General features: G+C 43.3%; 1 protein-coding gene across 1 annotated transcript in view; it reads right to left on the bottom strand.

The window, feature by feature from the left end:
• Positions 1 to 22171, bottom strand: part of AKNAD1 (AKNA domain containing 1) — a 156817-nt gene that overhangs the window by 63735 nt on the left and 70911 nt on the right. Inside the window, 3 exon segments of the mRNA XM_089688694.1 lie at positions 11827 to 11940; positions 15962 to 16072; positions 17009 to 17106. Coding sequence (XP_089544820.1) covers positions 11827 to 11940; positions 15962 to 16072; positions 17009 to 17106 — 323 coding nt within the window.

Genomic DNA, 22171 nt, shown 5'->3' with positions numbered 1-22171 from the left:
ATTTATTGGAAATATGTATTGATTTAATATTCAAAGAAGGAGCGCAACATATTGTTTTTAAGTTTCCATCTTTACCCAAATTTTCCCCTGTGAGTTATATATCCAATCTGCTATTCGTGAAAGCATAATAATATCTCTTAAAATCCGGAACGTTCAGACCCCCATTCATTTTGTCCCTACACAATACCTCATAACTGACTCTTGATCTTTTATTTGCCCATATATACTTTAATATCATCTTTTTTATTATCTCAAAGAATGACCCAGGTAAATATATTGGGAGCATTTGAAATTTATACAGTACCTTTGGGACTATTATAATTTTTACCAAATTTATACGGCCAATCCATGAGACTGATCCAATGGCTATTTTCCTCAGTTCTTCCTTCAGCTCATTTATTAATGGGATATAATTTGCCTGATAAATACTCCTATCATTGGGGGTTAATTTTACACCTAAGTAACTAATTTCCTTCTCCCTCCATACGAAGGGAAAAGCTTTCTGTAAAATCTGTTTTTCTGTCTTTGAAACATTGACATTTAATATCTATGACTTCGTAGGGTTAATTTTCAAGTTTGATAGCTCTCCATAGTTTTTTAAACTTTTTATTAAATTGACTAGGGTTACTCTAGGATTCACCATGTAGAACAGTATGTCGTCTGCATACACATCTACTTTATATTCCACATCCCCTATCCAAATTCCTTTTACATCTATATTCCTTCGAACAGTCGCCAATAATGCTTTCAATGATATAACAAAGAGTAATGGAGAGAGTGGGTATCCCTGTCTAGTTCCATTATACATTTTAAAAAATTGTGACAATGTGCCATTGACCTTGACCACAGCTGTTGGGGAACTATATAACGCTTTAACCCATAGCATCATCTTAGGTCCAATACCCAAAACTTCCAATGTGTCAAACATAAATCCCCAGTTTACCCTATCAAAAGCTTTCTCGGCATCGATTGATAGAACAATCGCTGAATGATTTTCTTTCTTACTTTTTTGCAGAAGCAATAATGATCTCAGTCCATTATCTCTTCCTTCTCTCCCTGGAACAAAACTCACTTGATCTATATGAATCCATTTTGGCATCAACTCCTTCATTCTGTTTGCTAATACCTGTTTGTACAGGTATTAGCAAACACCTGTTACCTATACCTGTTTGTACAAAATACAATTTTGTATATATTTAAAAGCAATATGGGCCTGTAGCTAGCACATTGGGACAGATCTTTCCCTTCTTCGGTAAAATTGTAATATATGCCTGCAATTACTCCTCCCTCATTACCATTCCCTCGCCCAGAGCCTTCATGTATATACACATCTTAGGTACAAGTAGTTCCTTAAATTTCCTGTAATATCTCAGCATATATCCATCTGGTCCTGGGCTCTTTCCTGTTACTGCACTTTTAAGAGCTGTATAAATTTCTTCCAGCGTAATAGGCTTATCCAGAACTGCTAATTTCCCCTCTTCTAGTCTAGGCAGTCCCGCCTCTTTTAAATATGCTTGTATTTTACCCTTTCTTTCTACTTCTAACTCCTTTGGATTTTTGGATTTAACTTCATATAGATTACTATAATATTGTTGGAATGTTTTAGCGATATCAGTGGTTGAATGTACCATTTCTCCATTCTTATCTTTGATTTTTTCTATATAATTTCTTGATTTCTTTTCCCTCAATCTTCTCATCAAATGTTTTCCTGGTCTATTCCCCCACTGATATCTCTCTTTAGCAACCATATTGAAAACTCTTCTCGTATCATATTACATCAGATCATTCAACTCTTCTCTTTTTTGGGTTATCTTATATTGTATCTCTATTTCTGTTTTTACCTTATGTAATTGTTCTAAATCATATAATTCCTTAATTAATAATTTATTTTCCTGTCCCCGTTCTTTCTTTTTTTCAGCCCCCATTGAGATCAGGATTCCCCTGATGTAGGTCTTATGTGCTTCCCAAATAGCAGCTACAGAAACCTATTCCATCTCATTGAACATAAAATATTCCTCTAATTCCCTCTTTAATCTCCTTTCCATTTCAATATCCTGTAAAAGTTGCTCATTTAATCTCCACATACTACTTCCTCCCCGTTCTCCATCCAACCTTAATCTTGTTATAATTGGTGCATGATCTGATAACAACATTACTTCTATTCTGGATTTTACCAGAGACTCCAGGAGTCTGTGTTCTACCATTATGTAATCCAATCTTGAATACATCCCATGTGCCGTAGAGAAAAAAAGTTTAATCTCTATCGCTTGGATGTTTTATTCTCCATGAATCCATCAATTGACATTCTTCACCATCTTCAAATTTTTTCCTCCCTCTCTCCGAACACATGATGAAGCATCCATCGAGGGATCCATACAAAAATAAAAGTCTCCTGCTACTATCAGGTAACCCTTCTTGAAAATTACAACTTTTCTTAATAGGCTTTCCAAATAAATCATTGAGTTCTTATTTGGGCAATGTATATTTGCTAGTGTACATTGAATTCCTTGTAATTTTCCTTTCAGAAATAAAAAGCGACCTTCTAGGTCAACTAATCTATCTTCCATGGTGAATCTTATATTTTTTGATAACCCAATTGCAACCCCTTTTGCGTGTTTAATTGGTGGATCTGCATAATACCACACTGGGTAGTGTTTAGAATATAATTTGACATTTGTATCCTGTGATAAATATGTCCCTTGCAAAAACACTACATCAGTGGAGTACTGATGGATTTCCCTTAATATCTTATGCCTTTTAGTTGGGGTATTCAGACCTTTCACATTATAAGTCATGAAATTACTAACAATCATTTAGACTACTAACTTTCTTCTCCATCTTCATATCCACTTACTGTAAAAGGAAGAAAGTGCAAACCTTTTGGAACAGGAAACTGTCTTCTAAGTGACCTTTGTCTCCCTCCATCCCAATCATCCCCCCCTAACTTTCCCCAACCCTCCCCACTCCCTCTTTCCCTACCCTTAAAAACCTTCTGGCATAATGCTAGCCCTGGAATCTGTCGTAGTGTATTACCACCCCCGATTCCTATTTCAGGAAGGAGCTCAAAACACGCACGCCCAATCGGACCCCTGGTTCCCATCTTGGGGTCAAGAATTCAGCTGCATGCCCGGTTCCCCAACCTCCTGCTGATTTTGAAATCTCTCTCAGTCTTCCCCAGGACTCCCCCCTCCCTGACCCCTTTGCTTACCCTGAGTGTCTATGTCTATCACAGGTCACCTCCCTTAAATAATAATTCAAAGGAAGAGACTCAATGAGTTTAGGGGGCAAAGGGAGCAAAGCGAGGCAAGGTGAGAAGCAGAGGAGGAAAGAGAGAACAAGAGAGAGACAGAGACAAAAAAGAGAGAAAAGAAGAAAAAAAAAGGAGGAATTTTTAAGTCCCACCCCCCATCCCTTCCATCACTCAACGTCTCTTTCTAGAGACCACCTGCCACTTCTCTTTTCCTGATATCTCCCTCTCCTGCGCCCCCCCCAGACTATCCCATAATGTCCACTTCCTGCAGATTTAGTCTATCCCAGAAGTCACTTAGTTCTTCCAGGAATTTCAGTTTTGATTTACTGTCTTTCCACCCAATCAGACAGGTGGGGAATCCCTAGTTATATCGAACATATTTCTCCCTCATCTGATTCAAAAATGGTTTCAAAGATCTCCTTCTAGCCAGTGTCTCAGGTGCAATATCCGCATAAATTTGCAGATTAATTTCTTCATATTTTATTTCTGAGATCCCCCACTATTTCTTCCAGATTTCTTCTTTTTCTTCATAGTGATGGAATCGGACTATCACATCTCTTGGGGTACCGCTTGTTACTCCCTGGGGCCGCCTTATCCTATGTACTCTTTCTACTTTCAAATGATCTGTCACCGTACCCATTATTGGGTTAAACACTCTCTTTATTTTGTCTCTCAGATCCTCTCCTTGGGGGTCTTCTGGCAGGCCCCATATCCTTAAATTGCTTGTTCTTTCTCTGTTTTCCTGGTCCTCGAATTTAAATAATAGTTTTCTTTGTTCTCTTCTTATCTCCTCCATCTGCATTTCTATATTTGTAATTGATTGAGAGTGTGCCTCCATTTTTCCTCCACTTCTTCCACTCGAGCCAGTACTCGTCCCACATCATTATATAATAGTGCCACTTCATGAACTGCTCAATTTTTTCAAACATTTCTGCTATTTCTATTTTTCTGGGCAAATGTGCCCTAGCTCCTTGATCTTTCTGTTACACTTTCATAATTATAGGATCTTTGATCTGGCTCCCATCCAGTGTCCCATATGACAGTTTGGTTTGATCTCCGTCATACTTTTTTTTTTTCTTCAAACTGGTTTTCTGGAGTTTGGCTCTCTGGACTTTTTTCCTGTGGTGGCATATACTTTCTTATTGTACTTGTATTTGCATTTGTTTGATGGGTATTTACTCCCGCCCCCTTTAACAGATCTGCCCTTCATGTCTTTATGCCTTTACGGCTGGTTTTTATGACACCTGGACCATTGTTATCTGCAATACTACCTTATGAACAGGTTTCAGGAATGGCTTAGTTTTCCTATTTTTTCAAACATTTTTACTCTTTCTGCCTTTTTTGGGAACTTTCAGGGATTTAACAGTCACCAAAAATAATTCACATTTCCCTCCTCTCCAAGAGTCAGGAATCCATGGGTGGCCCCTGTCATCCGTCTCTGACCCGAGCCCGTCCTCTGCCATCCAGCACAGCCCCAGATACCACCAAACAGGGATCCCTCCACACCCTGCACAGCCAGGCAATCAGGCAAGATACAGCAGTATTTTAGGGATTTACTGCCTCACATGGTGACTCACTGTTCCAGCCCAAATCCAGTGTGTAATACCGCTCATGACTTGTTCAGTCCTCCATATCCTCTATGTCAGGCGGTAGAGATGAGCGAATTATTCAAAAATTCGATTCGGCTGATTCGCCGAATTCGCGGAATAAATTCGATTCGAGGCGAATATATTCGCTGCGAATCTAACTTATAAAAAGGGTGTTTCTAGGCTTCAGAGAGCCTTTATATTAGTGCAGAACACTGTACCTTTAATTTAAATGCCCTTGGAGTCTGCTGGGGAAGAGAACTAATACTGTCAGTCAGTATGACATGCAGATGAGTGCCGTCGATCTTAGAATCACCGCACACTTCACTCATTTGGGCAGTCACGGGGCCAAAACCAGAGTGTGGAGCCACAGTGTGGCGGTGGAGGCAGCAGCAATGGGAGGCCATACAGCACCCTATGACAAAATGGAACCCACCAGCAGTGTGAGGAGACCTGAAAGTGGCACATGGCAGAGTGTGGCGATGGAGACAGCAGCAATGGGAGGCCGTACAGGGACCCATGACACACTCTGGACCTGGCAGCAGCATGAGGAGGCGGTACAGGGGCCCATGACAGATTACGGGCCTGGCAGCAGCAGTGGGCGGGCGGTGGATGCAGCAGTATTCGGAAGCCAAACACAGGCCTCGGTTAAAAAGCGGAAGCCGTCAGCAGCGTGAGCAGACGACAGAGGCACATGGCGCAGGGTGGCGGTGGAGGCAGCAGTATTCGGAAGCCATACACAGGCCTAGGTTAAAAAGCGGAAGCCGTCAGCAGCGTGAGCAGACGACAGAGACATATTGCGCAGGGTGGCGGTGGAGGCAGCAGTATTCGGAAGCCATACACAGGCCTAGGTTAAAAAGCGGAAGCCGTCAGCAGCGTGAGCAGACGACAGAGACATATTGCGCAGGGTGGCGGTGGATGCAGCAGTATTCGGAAGCCAAACACAGGCCTCGGTTAAAAAGCGGAAGCCGTCAGCAGCGTGAGCAGACGACAGAGGCACATGGCGCAGGGTGGCGGTGGAGGCAGCAGCAATGGAAGGCCATACAGCACCCTATCACAAAATGGAACCCACCAACAGTGTAAGGAGACCTGAAAGTGGCACATGGCGCAGGGTGGCGGTGGAGGCAGCAGTATTCGGAAGACATACACAGGACTAGGTTAAAAAGCGGAAGCCGTCAGCAGCGTGAGCAGACGACAGAGGCACATGGCGCAGGGTGGCGGTGGATGCAGCAGTATTCGGAAGCCAAACACAGGCCTCGGTTAAAAAGCGGAAGCCGTCAGCAGCGTGAGCAGACGACAGGCACATGGCGCAGGGTGGCAGTGGAGGCAGCAGCAATGGGAGGCCATACAGCACCCTATGACAAAATGGAACCCACCAGCAGTGTGAGGAGACCTGAAAGTGGCACATGGCAGAGTGTGGCGATGGAGACAGCAGCAATGGGAGGCCGTACAGGGACCCATGACACACTCTGGACCTGGCAGCAGCATGAGGAGGCGGTACAGGGGCCCATGACAGATTACGGGCCTGGCAGCAGCAGTGGGTGGGCGGTGGATGCAGCAGTATTCGGAAGCCAAACACAGGCCTCGGTTAAAAAGCGGAAGCCGTCAGCAGCGTGAGCAGACGACAGAGACACATGGCGCAGGGTGGCGGTGGATGCAGCAGTATTCGGAAGCCAAACACAGGCCTCGGTTAAAAAGCGGAAGCCGTCAGCAACGTGAGCAGACGACAGAGGCACATGGCGCAGGGTGGCGGTGGAGGCAGCAGTATTCGGAAGCCATACACAGGCCTAGGTTAAAAAGCGGAAGCCGTCAGCAGCGTGAGCAGACGACAGAGACACATGGCGCAGGGTGGCGGTGGATGCAGCAGTATTCGGAAGCCAAACACAGGCCTCGGTTAAAAAGCGGAAGCCGTCAGCAGCGTGAGCAGACGACAGAGGCACATGGCGCAGGGTGGCGGTGGAGGCAGCAGCAATGGAAGGCCATACAGCACCCTATCACAAAATGGAACCCACCAACAGTGTAAGGAGACCTGAAAGTGGCACATGGCGCAGGGTGGCGGTGGAGGCAGCAGTATTCGTAAGACATACACAGGACTAGGTTAAAAAGCGGAAGCCGTCAGCAGCGTGAGCAGACGACAGAGGCACATGGCACAGGGTGGCCGTGTATGCAGCAGTATTCGGAAGCCAAACACAGGCCTCGGTTAAAAAGCGGAAGCCGTCAGCAGCGTGAGCAGACGACAGGCACATGACGCAGGGTGGCGGTGGAGGCAGCAGCAATGGGAGCCCATACAGCACCCTATGACAAAATGGAACCCACCAGCAGTGTGAGGAGACCTGAAAGTGGCACATGGCAGAGTGTGGCGATGGAGACAGCAGCAATGGGAGGCCGTACAGGGACCCATGACACATTCTGGACCTGGCAGCAGCATGAGGAGGCGGTACAGGGGCCCATGACAGATTACGGGCCTGGCAGCAGCATGAGGAGTCGGTACGGGGGCCCATGGCAGATTACGGGCCTGGCAGCAGCATGAGGAGGCGGTACAGGGGCCCATGGCAGAGTGGCGGAGCGTAAGCAGCTAAAATTGAAGGCCATACAGAGGCCTATGTTAAAAAGTCCCCCCAGCAGCAGCGTGGGGAGACGACCCTGAGTAACGATTCTGTGTCCCTGAGTAAGAATTCTGTGTCCCTGAGTAACGATTCTGTGTCCCTGAGTAACGATTCTGTGTCCCTGAGTAACGATTCTGTGTCCCTGAGTAACAATTCTGTGTCCCTGAGTAACGATTCTGTGTCCCTGAGTAACAATTCTGTGTCCCTGAGTAACGATTCTGTGTCCCTCAGTAACAATTCTGTGTCCCTGAGTAACGATTCTGTGTCCCTGAGTAACAATTCTGTGTCCCTGAGTAACGATTCTGTGTCCCTCAGTAACAATTCTGTGTCCCTGAGTAACGATTCTGTGTCCCTGAGTAACGATTCTGTGTCCCAGAGTAACAATTCTGTGTCCCTGAGTAACGATTCTGTGTCCCTGAGTAACGATTCTGTGTCCCTGAGTAACAATTCTGTGTCCCTGAGTAACGATTCTGTGTCTGTCACTGAGTAACGATTCTGTGTCCCTGAGTAACAATTCTGTGTCCCTGAGTAACGATTCTGTGTCCCTGAGTAACGATTCTGTGTCCCTCAGTAACCATTCTGTGTCCCTGAGTAACGATTCTGTGTCCCTGAGTAACAATTCTGTGTCCCTGAGTAACGATTCTGTGTCTGTCCCTGAGTAACGATTCTGTGTCTGTCCCTGAGTAACGATTCTGTGTCCCTGAGTAACGATTCTGTGTCCCTCAGTAACGATTCTGTGTCCCTGAGTAACGATTCTGTGTCCCTGAGTAACGATTCTGTGTCCCTCAGTAACAATTCTGTGTCCCTGAGTAACAATTCTGTGTCCCTGAGTAACAATTCTGTGTCCCTCAGTAACAATTCTGTGTCCCTGAGTAACGATTCTGTGTCCCTGAGTAACGATTCTGTGTCCCTGAGTAACAATTCTGTGTCCCTGAGTAACAATTCTGTGTCTGTCCCTGAGTAACGATTCTGTGTCCCTGAGTAACAATTCTGTGTCCCTGAGTAACGATTCTGTGTCCCTGAGTAACGATTCTGTGTCCCTGAGTAACGATTCTGTGGCCCTAAAGTCTCTGTGGCCCTAACTCTGTCCCTAATACAGACAGGTCTGTCTCTCTTGAATGACCGGAGGCTAATGGAGAATTCTAAGATGGCCGCGATTTATAGCTCCACCATTACACAGTGCTGGCTGGCTGGCTGCTGATTGGCTAATGCGATCACATGTCATGAATGAATGCATTATGGGTCAGCGCGCCTTCCCAGAGATCCCCGCTCCGTTGCCACACATGTCGCCGCCATTTTTGGGAAAATTCGATTCGTGCATCCGAAGTTTGCTAATTTTCGGATTCGGCGCGAATCAAATTTTTCCTAATCTTCGAAACGAATTCCACTTCGTCATGTTCGATTCGCTCATCTCTATCAGGCGGGCATCCAGTCACTGGTGGGCTTGTATCTGAGAGGTCTGTGTTTTTGGTATATCTCCGTCTTTGTATTGGGGGCCACCCTCTGAGTGATCCGCTCTATCGCTCCGAAGCTCCCTAAGTCCCGGCTTGCTGTCACATGGGCCACCACGTGGGTGCTCTCCATTCCTCTCATTCCTCCTCCAGCTCTCACCTCCTCTCGTCCCACTGGGATACACCCAGCTCTTCGATCCCTGGACTCCACCGACAGCCGAGAAGCACACTCCAGGCTACACACCCACAGGCACCAAGCTCCTCTCCCTCCAGCTTAGGTAAGGCCTGAGTTAAGCTTGACTCTCCCCCTTCATGTTCACCGGCGGGAGTCTGGAGCTCCTAGACCATGCTTTGGCTCCTCCACTCACACCACACAAAGCCACTTTAAAGCGGTAACAAACTTCCTCCAATAATAAAAAAAAGTTCTCACTGCAAGGTAAAATCATAATGTGCTAGTATGCATCAGATACTAGCACATTATGAGTGACTTACCTTGAAACGAAACCCTCCAGCGGTGTGCTGTCACCACTGTAGGAACTGCCATCTTCCCTCCTTCCAGGTTTGTGGGCTCTTGCTGTCTGAATGGCGCATGTGCTCTGAAGGGACAGCATACTAATGCTGTCCTTTCTGAGCTCTGTGCCGCAGCCATGACAGCCTCACCGCCGCTGTCCCTTCAGAGCGCATGGCCCCACCCTTGTCTAGAACTTTCTTACAGACAAAATAATATACACTGATTTGGGTTATTTTTACCAAAGAAATGTAGCAGTATACATTTTGGCCTAAATTTATTAAGAAAGGTAATTTATTTGCAACTTTTTTTTGTATTTTTTTAAGCATATTTAGCAAAAAATAAAAAACTTAATGTTGATTAAATACCACCAAAAGAAAGCTCTATTTGTGTGAAAAAAAAGTGATAAAAATGTCATGTGGGTACAGTGTTGCATGACTGAATAATTGTCATCCAAAATGTATCAGCGCTGAAAGCTGAAATTTGGCCTGGACAGGAAGGGGGGAAAAGCGTCTGGTATTCAGGTGCTTAAGGATGGAACTCTTTCTACAAGGGTGTTCCACATCTGGATAATTTAGGTTATCAGTGCACCACAGCTACTCCCCCTTGCATTCATGTACAAAGCAGGCTAAAGCAGCCGGACAGAGTTGGTGTGCCATTTATCATAAACCTTTCAATGATTTCAACTGGTTTTGTGTCTCACAGTGTAATGTAAGTTGGCCATGTTAGGCCACAGCACAGCCTATAATACAAAAGAGAGGTTGGATAGAGGGAACACAGCCAGCTAGAGGCAGAATCTGTGGTGGTTCGGTGATGGGGGGGGCTCTCAACTGCAGCTGAGGACCCTACACAGGGACCTGCCTGGAAATACAAGTTAGCAAGGCCTAGGAAATGTTAATGTGTAAAGTGTGGCTTCTGTCCTTGACCAATGGCAAAGTGGGTAATAGAGAGCTGGTAGGAGGAATCAAGTTATTTTACACATTTCCCCCTCCTGTAATGCAAACCTGGATCCTGTTAAGCAGCTCGGTTTGGATAACATAATGAAAGGAAGTAGTCCCTTTCTCTGTGTAAGGCTTCTAGCAAGCCATGATGACCTCTGGTCGCTAGGGGTTCTTACAACTAAAACAAGTGTTCTAATTTTTCCAGTTGAAGATTTCTCCCTTTGCTCTTGTTGTGGTGACAACTTACAATTTTGATTTCCATCACTTTTTGGTCACCATGACAGAGCAGAGCTAACCAGGACAAATAGAGAGAGTAACTCTCTCTAGGGGGGCATAGACAGCAACAAAAATATGACATGGTCCTAACTCCACACCACTATATCCAAGGCAAAAAAAAGGATACACGCTAAAGCTGAAGTTTGGGAAAAAAATTACACTCCATGAAAACATTCTGTGAATTGGAGAAAGTCTGATTTACTACAGGATTCTTTTGCCCTTTCATTGATCCTGTTACATTCAAAACAACTATTGTTTCAGTACCAGACGTTCAGCATCAAGAAAAGGACCAGGCATCCTGCAAAGATTTCTACAGGATCCAACTGTCTGCACAGTGTGGGAAATACCTTATTACAGGTACATTAGGTGAATAAAAATTAGAGAAAAGATTTTTGGGGCTAGACTTCAGCTTTAAACTATTTAAACATGGCAAAATAGAATGTCAAAAACATTATAAAAAGAGATTATCATGCTCTATCAGAAGAGAAGATGTGCAGCTTGCCAGACCAATTTCTTAGTACATCTATGTTTCATGTGCTACATGCTAGGGTTAAGCATTCTTGTGCAGTACAGTGATATTGGGACAATATGAAACCAAACACAAGACTAAGAGGCACGTGAGCAAATTCACAATAAAACACATTTAACTTAATATCAATAACCCATATTCAGTTACTCAGTAAATATCAAATGAAGAGGCTTGAGTAAGATTAGACTATAAACACATAATACAAGCTTGGACTGTAGGCCAGAGCCCCAAATTCATAACATCCTTTTTTGTCCTAAACAGTCAACCATGGATTCCCATTCTTATGTCATCAGTGCCTGTTGAGAAAAAAGCCTACCCCTTGTCATATTAACTTCAGTTGCTAGTCACCATCCAAGACCCCCATAAAGACCTCTGCGACACACCTTGTGATTAACCACAGATACCTCTTTTACCTGTGCCCACCCACTAAAGGGTTTGCATCAAACCTTTTCCTCCTTCTTTCTCTGTTAGCATACTTATAAACCCAGGCTGTTTCACCTGGTATGCTCTGCGGTCATTATGACCTCCGGTTACTGTAGAGTGTATCTGATATTTGAATTTTTGTAGTTCAAAGTTTTGTCAGGAACGCCCTGATAAGTGCTTTCTTTTTGGTATCCTTATACTTAAAAACCAATGAAAACATAATCTTTAAAAAAAAAAAAAGATTGGAATGTTTTACCTTTATCTGCCATTGATATGTAAGGGTTCAACAATTGACTTTGATTTCCAGGTGAAAATTCTCCAGTTTTGTATTTATTCAATGATGGACTGGATGATACTACAGGGGTGAAACCTGAAAAAGAAAATCCACAAAAGTGTTTTACCATGTGCTGATGGAAAGTAAGATAAAATGAAAATGTGCAGTTCTACATTTCTACATTTGGGTTAGGAACAAGAAAAAAATTGTAAACCTGAAACAAATGGAGCTCAGGGGATCTGATTTGTAACATTACATAAACAGGGTAAGCAGTTGAGAAAAGTGAATGCATACCTGAGGCTTCATTCATAACTAAGCATTCCGTGAACCCAAGCGCTTCCCAAATGCTGCAAGCAGACACGCCTTTTCATGCATGTAAAAACTAACAGGTAAAAAGCACACAAAGCTCAACACCCAAAAAGGTAAATGATCTTCTTTGGCATGTTTGGCATTCAATTGACTGGGCTTCCCTATACGTTTAGTGAGCATGCTCACACAATGCTGAAATGTGAATGCAGTCTAACGCAAATCTCTCTGAGGTACACTATATTACACTTATTGTTTTAAATTTTTCAGATATATGTCTAAAAAAATATACCTTTGTTAGTACTATGATATCCATTATATGTATTGGCTTTGTACATGTTTTTTTATAGTTTGTTTTTTCCTAAGGTGGAGCTCTAGGCTTCTCTTCACATATATTTTCTTATAACCCAAGGTTTACAAAGATCGATAGATCAAGATGAATTTATACACAGAACAGAACTATGGGAATACAATATATCTATATGTATGTGCTGTATAAATATATATATATACAGTTGCAAGAAAAAGTATGTGAACCCCTTGGGATTACGTGGAGTTTTGCATGAATTGGGCAAAAAATGTGCTCTGAACGTCATCTAAGTCACAACAATAGAAGAACACAGTCTGCTGAACGTAATACTACACAAACATTAGATGTTGCCATGGTTTAATTGCACATAACATGTAAACATTCACAGTGCAGGGAGGAAAACGTATGTGAGGCCCTAGATTAATGACTTCTCCCAGAGCTAATTGGAGCCAGGAGTTAGCCAACCTTGACTCCAATCAGTGTGATGATATTGGATGTGTTACTGACAGCTGTCCTGCCCTTAAAAAACACACACCTGTTTTGGGTTTACTGGTTTCAAGAAGCACTGTCTGATGTGAACCATGCCTCGCAGAAAAGAGCTCTCAGAAGACCTACGATCAAGAATTGCTGACTTGCAAGAAGCTGGAAAGGGTTACAAAAGTATCTCCAAAAGCCTTGATGTTCATGTGTCCACGATAAGACAGACTGTCTACAAATGGAGAAAGTTTAGCACTGTTGCTACTCTCCCTACGCTTGGTCGTCCTGTAAAAATGACTGCAAGAGCACAGCGCAGAATGCTGCATGAGGTAAAGAAGAATCCCAGAGTATCAGCTAAAGACCTACAGAAATCTCTGCACATGCTAACATTTTTGTTGACACATCTACAATAAGGAAAACATTAAACAAGAATGGAGTACATGGGAGGACACCACGGAGGAAGCCATTGCTGTCCAAAAAGAATATTGCAGCATGTTTGAAGTTTGCAAAAGAGCACCTGGATGTTCCTCAGCACTACTGGCAAAATATACTGTAGACAGATGAAACCAAGATTGAGTTGTTTGGGAAGAACACACAACACTATGTGTGGAGAAAAAAAGGCACAGCACACCAACATCAAAACCTCATCCCCACTGTAAAACATAGCGGAGGGAGCATCATGGTTTGGGGCTGCTTTGCTGCCTCAGGGCCTGGACGGATTGTTGTCATTGATGGGAAAATTAATTCCAGAGTTTATCAAGACATTTTGCAGGAAAACGTACGACCATCTGTCTGCCAACTGAAGCTCCACAGAGGATGGGTGATGCAACAAGACAATGACCCAAAGCATACAAGTAATTCAACAAAACAATGGCTGCAACAGCACAGAATACGCCTTCTGGAGTGGCCCAGTCAGAGTCCTGACCTCAACCCGATTGAAATGCTGTGGCATGACCTTAAGAGAGCGATTCACACCAGACATCCCAAGAATATTGCTACACTGAAACAGTTTTGCGAAGAGGAGTGGTCCAAAATTACTCCAGATTGTTGTGCAGGTCTGATCTGCAACTACAGGAAACGTTTGGTTGAGGTTATTGCTGCCAAAGGAGGGTCAACCAGTTATTAAATCTAAAGGTTCACATACTTTTTCCTCCCTGCACTGTGAATGTTTACATTTTATGTGCAATTAAACCATGGCAACATCTAATGTTTGTGTAGTATTATGTTCAGCAGACTGTGTTCTTCTATTGTTGTGACTTAGATGACGTTCAGAGCACATTTTATGCCCAATTCATGCAAAACTCCACGTAATCCCAAGGGGTTCACATACTTTTTCGTGCAACTGTATGTACACATTTAAAAATGTATACACTTAAAAAACAACTATAAGACAATAGACCCAAAGCCAATATAATAACCAACTGTTATTTGTAATAATCTCAATCTCTACATTGATTTGTAATAATCTCAATCCCAACATTGTACATGCTTACGTCTACATGATTACTTCATTTCTAATAAGAAAGAAAAAACTTGTAGGCAGGTTGAAATTAGTTAGGTGCTGCCCTGGATGGGAGGGTAGGGGTTAATGCTATTCCTGGTACTTTGGATTTGGTAGGATCTTTGGGTCCGACCCACTACACCTGTGTATATAAAAATAGACAGTGAGCTGGATTGGAGAGGTCCGTCACTGTTATTGCCATTGCCTAGTCTAGGTCCGTATACATGGTCTTGGCTGTCTCCCCAGTTCCCCAAAGAGAGCTACACCTGGAAAACGTGCAAGAATGACACAGCCTGTCATCAAGATGACAAGTTGTCAACACTTGGAGTTCAGCATAAAAGACACCAGCTACTGAAGTATGCCTCTGTTGGATGCTGTAACCACATGGACTCTAAAGGTACACAGGGGCAGCACATAGCTTGGTTAGGTTTAGGGATTAGGGAATTAGGAATAATGAAAGCACTTGGAAAAGTTATGTTGTTCTGTAGACTTTGTGTTCTTTGGATTTTATGCTGTTCTGCACTTTATTTAAATAATTTGTTGAAATTTTGTTATCCATCTGGTCTGAAGTTAATCAAAGGGTTGTAATGCAAGAAACCGGCACAACTTTGCACTTAGTCTACATCTTGGGTCACTAGAACATGGGGTATGAAAATTCAGCTCACTAAGAGTCAATCTAGTTAGTGCAAGTTATACATGTTGTTGCCATGAGCAATGAAGGTACAGTCACCAAGCAGCCTGTTGTAAACGTGTACCTGTTATAGGTGGAATTGCCTCTTGCTGCGAGGGAGATGTTGTCGGCACTCCCTACGCCACAACTGGAACAGAACTGCATTGCAGAGGTCCCCATCCTGTACAGAGGTACGGAAGTTCAAGAGTTAAAGTCAAGTGCATATTGGAGCACGTACAATGTACACGATGGGGTTCCATGCTGCTACCAGGACTGTTAGCGCTAAGCATTGAAAGGTGGCTGTGGGGAGTGTTCTGCATGGCCCACCAAATTTCAAACTACAGTGGGAAGTTGTACATTTACACGGGGACTAGAGAGTAACTGAAGAACAGTTGTTGTGCAGGTGTACATGGTGTACTTTCATCTCTAAGAGTAGAGGCCCGCCTTAAGGTCAAGCATTGGTAAAAATGGCACAGAGTAAGGGTATTCCATGTGTTTTGAAGTACAGTGATCCTGTACAAGGTGCCTAATGTAGCCCAGAGGAACCCACCCCGGGGATAGGTCTCTCATGTTTCCCAGACTTGGCACCCACGAGTTAATTGGAAAACATGGAGGACGTGACAAAAATCCACCACCCCGCTCCCTGCTACAAACTGGAGGATTTCCTAAGAGGTAAAGTTGTATTTTTGCCCATTCATAAATGGATCTATTTACAATAACAGTTGTGAAATACTGATTAAGTGTCTAAGCAATTAATTATATAACAAAAAAACTCTGGTAAAATTAAATGTATTTTTCTGTGAGTAAGTTTTTATTCACTAAGGAAGAATATTAGATATTAGATCAATTATACCTTTGGAAGGCGGAGTTCTGTTACTCCTGGAGAACTGATGTCTGTTTTTCGAGATCCGAGAATGTGAAGTTACTGACCAATTAGAACTAAAGGAATTGGTTTTCTCATTACCTAGAGCAGAAGTGATAACATGGAATAAAATGGAAGAAAATCCTCCAAAAAATAAAGAGATAATTAGCATTATCAGTTGTAAGATAGTACTGGTGTCATGCTTATTAGACAGTAAACTGATACAATACTATCAAAGCAAGCAGACCCAGGTCAAAACTCTTGCACAGATCCAATGTAAAAGAAGGACAGCCGACTGAAAGATTTTAGCAAAGGCATTTTCTTGACAGCTCCATGTCAGCACAGTTGGGCCTTTACATGTGCTGACATGGAGCTCGTCAGAAAAGGAAAACTATCGTAAGTATCTGTCATTCAATTTTCTGTTTTCCTGACAGCTCCATGTCAGCACAGCTTGGGGATAAGGGCCCAGATGTGCTGACATTGAGCTTGTTAGAAAAGGAAAATTACGGTAAGTATCTGTCATTCAATTTTCCATTTTTGATTAGGATTTCCTTGAAATAAAGAAATTCTAATTAGAAAATGTTAACTCCTGATGCCTATGATTCAGTTATATTCCCCAGCAGTAATTTTCTAGTGAATGTTTGAAATGCCTGCTACAGGCAAACAGGCAATGTTTATGGAAAACATTCTAATAAATGATCCCACTGTGCTACACTGCCTACAAAGATTTTCCTCAACAGCCAAATTAACACCAGTCTGTCTATATATTAGCAGGTGCAGATAAAGAGTGAAAAGAGGCTCAATGTTCAGTGACCCATAGCAACTAATATAATGTTGGTTTACTCATTCCTAAAAGGATTATCACGGTATGATATATTCTAAAAGAAAGCTATTGCATTCGGAACATTGCTGTTTGCTTACGAATCAAACCACGTTTAGTTACAACAATAGATGTATAGTATTATTATTAATATATTATTAATAATACTAATATGTTTATTAGTGAAGTAATAGTGGTTATGTTTGTCCTCTACTTACATGCTGGGATTTCTACATTCAAGGCTTTCTGTTGGATGCAAATGGACAATTTTCCTGGGCATACAGGCTGAGTGTTCCTCAGGTCAGCTTCCTGATAACTATACAAAACAATAAAATATGGTGCCATTAATTTCACATTAGCAAGCTAATGAACAGCAGATATATTTGTGAAAGCATTCATAAAAAGAAAATTCACAACTGAGAAAGACAGTTCAGAAGTAGTAAAATGTAACAGCAACATTCACGTAAGACAAACAGTATAGACGTCTCTACAAATTTTCTCAAGCACACAAGATATAAACTGCCAAATGACTTTTAATAGTTCATTTGGACCAAGCTGCTGGCCCAAACTGTTTTCTTTACTATTAGATAAGTCCACTGGGAGCACTGTATAAACTGTTTGTTGCATCACCTACGTACAGTGCTATGCTCCGGCAGCAGGATGAGGACATCCCATTGAGTATGGCTAAGCACTGCTCACCCGTTCAAAAGAAGGCTTGTATTATCATAAATTAATACAAGGCTTCCTCTGATTGGCTGAGGCGGACGATTACATATTTTCCTTAGACAATCAGAGAAAGCCTTATATTCATTCATAAAGTGCACAGCTACCTCTGAATGGCTGACAAGTGCTCAGCCCAACTTGATTCTGTTCTGGGAATGGGTCGGGAAGTGATTTTTTTAAAAAAAAAGTTTATTTTGATTTTATTTTTTATTTTTACACTGTCCTTTTTTTTATCCCCTGTGATAGCAATAGGCAGTGACAGGTACTCTTTTCTGAGAAATCGGGTCTATTAGACTCTAGATCTCTCCTCTGCCCATAAAGCATCTGATCACACCAAGATTGGTGTGATCAGATGCTCTCCCAATTTAAAAATGGTGCTGTTTTTATCCGGTGACCATAGAGATGTTTCAAGCCTCCGATCAGCTCTATGGTCAGCCGGCGGAACTGCCGGTTGAATTCTGGAAGGTGGCAGGGGAGGGGTAGTCCCTTCCCACTGCTTGTGAAAATGATCCAGCAGCTAATTAGCCACTAGGATTGCTTTTTCATGAAAGCCGACCACCAGCTGAAAAAAACAATACCAGGATGATGCCTGTAGCTGCAGGCATCATCCTGGTATAACCACTCAAAGTCCAGCAACGTACTAATAGTACCAGGGACTAAACGCTAGTGTTGGCAGTGAACGGGGCTGATCCTGTTATACACTACGTTTTTAGGAACACTATACTATAGGGCACTAGTACAATTCTGTTCGTGATCAATATATTGATCCTTACAAACACTATACTAGTAATGGCGGTGATCAGCGACCTATAGCATGAGTGTGATAGTGTGCAGACAACCTAACTCTAGCTGATCCTGGCTGGGAGGGGAGGTTACAGACCCTGACACTATCTGATGTCGCTAGTGATATATACTGACACTGTACTAATGGCACTGGCTGGATGAGGGGGGTGATCAAAGGGTTAATAGGGGTGACCAAAGGGTTAAATGTGCTAATCCAATGTGTGTAAAGTGTAGTGCTTTTACTCATAATGCAGTGTTTTCTCTTCTCTTTCGAACCGAAAGGGGGGGGGGCAGCGGAAGGTGCAGGCAGGCACGCTCACACTCAGAAATAGAAAGCTACATAAGCGTACGTCGCTTTACCCAGAGCCAAGTAGTTAGAAAAAAGATTTTTCTTAATACAGTATTTTACTTTTCTTATCATTAGTTTTTTAAATACTTTTATCAGAGTAGTACAATGTTTCCATAGTAATATTTTACTACTCTGGAGGGGTGATCAGGGATTTTTTTTTACACTTTGCATTGGGTTAAGTGCATGACAGTTCAAAACATAGTGATCTGTGATTGGATCTAACTGGTCACATGGCACAGGCTGCTGTGATTTGCCCATGTACCATGTGAGAGCTGTGGGACAATCACAGCTCACCAAGAAGAGAAGCAGAGTTGTTATGAATCAGATTTATTCATAACAGCTTTGCTAAAATTGTGATCATGTGATCGCTATGTTCATCGGGATCTGCATTCCGCTGTGTCTGGTGGTACATTGCTTTGCCTATAGCTGCCACCCATCCACAGTACATTAAGGGCAGGCGGTCGGGAAATTGTTTTTAAATTTAGTATTTTCTACTATTTAACAACAAATGTAAAAAACAATTTAAGGAAATATGTGAAAACAGTTTGTTTGCTACTAATTATGTTAAGTGAACACTGCTAATGTTCTAAAATCAGTTTACTTTGTGTAAGTGCTGTATACAGATTTCCACAAGTCATCTAACAGGGTCAGTACGATGAAAGCTAGAGTGACTTTCTGAAGTCTGCACTGTGTAACTTCCTCTTTCTCTGTTTTCTGCATCCCAAATCACAATCAGATTTGCATCGAATGAGTAACCCTAATTAGTGAGAATTTTTTTTAGCACTGATATTTGTTTTTACAAATGTATGTAAGAGGCAGCATAGCAGCGACAAGCATGGAAAATTTCAGAGACATGCCTGTAGTTGGAGTTCAAACATCACAAGCAGGAGCATTCCAAGGTCACCACACCAGAACAATGACAGAACATGTGGGGTGTGTTGGTGAAATAATGGGATTTTTTTGGTTCTCACCGCCAAATACCTTTCTCTTCATTGACAGACACAGCGCCTTTTATTCTCGACCATAGGGTTATATCACCAGTAGGACACTAGGCAGAAAAAGAAACTCAGAACCGCCTGTGGGCAGCCCTGGCTGATATAAACCCCTTCTCAGCATTGGCAATCCATTTAGTCAAAAGCAGTGTCAGAAAAAAACCCAAAAAATTCCACAGAGGGTCGGGTGCTATGTCCGTCAATGAACTCAGAGAAGGGGATTTTACAGTGAGTAACAAAAAAATCCCTTTTCTTTTATGTTCATTGATGGACACAGTGTCTTCTATTCTTGAGCATAGGGACATCTCAAAGCAGTAGCAACAATTGTGGGGTGGGGAACAAAGGCCAAAACAGTTAAAGACAAAAAAAACAGGTCAACAGGAGCTCAACAGGAACACAAGAGCCCAACCAGAAAATACCCTCCTAGGCGGAAACAGAACCTTAAACTGCCGCCTGCGTTTTTGTGGCCAAAACAAGCGTCCAAAGATGCCAAGACATTCACCTTGTAGAACTTATTGAAGGTGTGCATAGACAACTAGGTAGCGGGCTTGCAAATTTGAGACACAAATACTTGATGATGGAAGGCGCAGGAAGCACCCTAGGAAGTGCCCTAGTAGAGTGCTGCCTAATTCATCTATGGTTGCAGAGGATGCCACCAGACCCTTATTCGGCCCATCCGTGATCACAAAAAGGGAATCCAACCTCCGAAAGGACTTCCAAGGCGTGCAAGGTGAAATCCCTAGAATGTGATGAACGAGGACATAAAGGTAAGACAATTTCCTCGTTCAAATGAAAAGCAGAGACCACCTTCGGGAGAATGGAAGGGTATGGATGGAAAACCACCTTATCCTTATGCACTACCAAGTAAGGAGACCAACAGGACAAGGCTGCCAACTCCAACACTCTGTGAGCAGAAGTTAAATCCATTAAAAAGGCCACCTTCTGAGACAGAGTTAGCAAGGAAATCTCCCAAATATTTTCAAAAAGAGGCTTTTGATGGATATAGAGAACCAGATTCAGGTCCCACAGCGGGAACAGGGAACACACTGGAGGTGCCACATGCCTTACTCCTTGAACGAAGGTACGGATCAAGGAGTGCATGGCTAGAGGATGTTGAAAGAAAATCGCCAGAGTGGAAATCTGGCCCTTTATAGTACTAAATGTCAGCTTCTTCTAAACACCCCCTTGCAGAAAGAATAAAATCCTAGCCATCAAAAAGGAATGTGGATAAACACCCGCAGTCTCACACCACAATATATATGCCTTTCGGGTGCAATAGTATATCTTCCTAGAAGTGGACTTCCATGCTTTCAGCATGGTAGGATTCACCAACTCAGACAGTCTTCTATCTCTTAGAACTTGGCTTTCAATAGCTAAGCTGTTAAAGCCAGCAACGGTAAAGAAGGGTGGAAGATCCACCCTTGAGACAGAAGATTCGCCCTGAGTGGTAGCCGCCAAGGCATACCACGTCGGCATACCAAGAGCGGCGGGGCCAATCCGGAGTCACCAGAATGACTGGAATGCCTTCGGCTTCTATCCTTCGCAGCAGATGGATTCCATGTCCTGGCCATGAAGCTCGGCACTTTCCTGTTGAAACGAGATGCTAGGAGATCCACGTCTGGAGTGCCCCACCGAAGACAAATCTGGTAAAACAATTCTGGATGCAGGGACCACTTGGTTTGACGATTGAGATATTGTCCTGCCTGCCAATTGTGCACGCCGGGAATGTGCATAGTGGAGAGAGCTGAGACATGATGCTCTGCCCATCTGAGAATGCAGGAGGCCTCCAGCAATGCCTTCACAATCCGTGTCCCCCCTTGGTGGTTGACATAGGCATCTGACTGGATCAGGACAGCCTGATTGCCGGATGCTCCAGAACATTGATTGGCAACTGGGACTCCTCTGGCATCCAGTGACCTTGGGCCAAACTCAACCCCAGAACTCCTCCCCAGCCAGAAATTCTGGCATCCATCAAGACTACCATACAATGCAAGGGAAGAAACAATTTCCCCTCCTGAAGGACAGGAGGCCAAAGTCACCAAAGCGGGGATATCCTGGTCTTTGGACTCAGGTGAATCTGGGTGTCCAAGGAGTAGGGGAGCTTGTCCCACTTGGACAGGATTTCCCTCTGAAGGGTCCTCGTATGGAACTGAGCATATGGAACCACTTTGAATACAACAGTGAAGGGAGGACTGTCTGCAGGACAGCAGCAGATGAACCGCCGTTTGAAGCTTCCAGAGCTTGTCCAGTGGAAGGAACACCTTAGCCAACGTTGTGTCAAGTAGGCCCAGATAGTCCAACTTCCTGGTTGGGGTCAGAGCGGATTTCTGAAAATTAAGGATCCGCCTAAACTCTTGCAGGGTGCTGATCGTGATCGCCACGTTGTCCCACAAGGCGAAATGAGATTCTGCCTGCAGAATCAGGTTGTCCAGATAACCAATACGGCAATCCCATTGTCTCAGCAAGTCCAGGACCCAGGCCAGCACATTGGTAAAGACCTGAGGAGCGGGGGTGAGACCAAAGGGCAGCAATAA

This window comes from Staurois parvus, unplaced genomic scaffold (assembly GCF_062004578.1).
Source record: "Staurois parvus isolate SC_StPar_1 unplaced genomic scaffold, SC_StPar_1.0 ptg000450l, whole genome shotgun sequence".
NCBI classification, from domain to species: domain Eukaryota; kingdom Metazoa; phylum Chordata; class Amphibia; order Anura; family Ranidae; genus Staurois; species Staurois parvus.
Note: the sequence above shows the minus strand (reverse complement) of the source record. Positions and strands in the feature narration are given on the sequence as shown.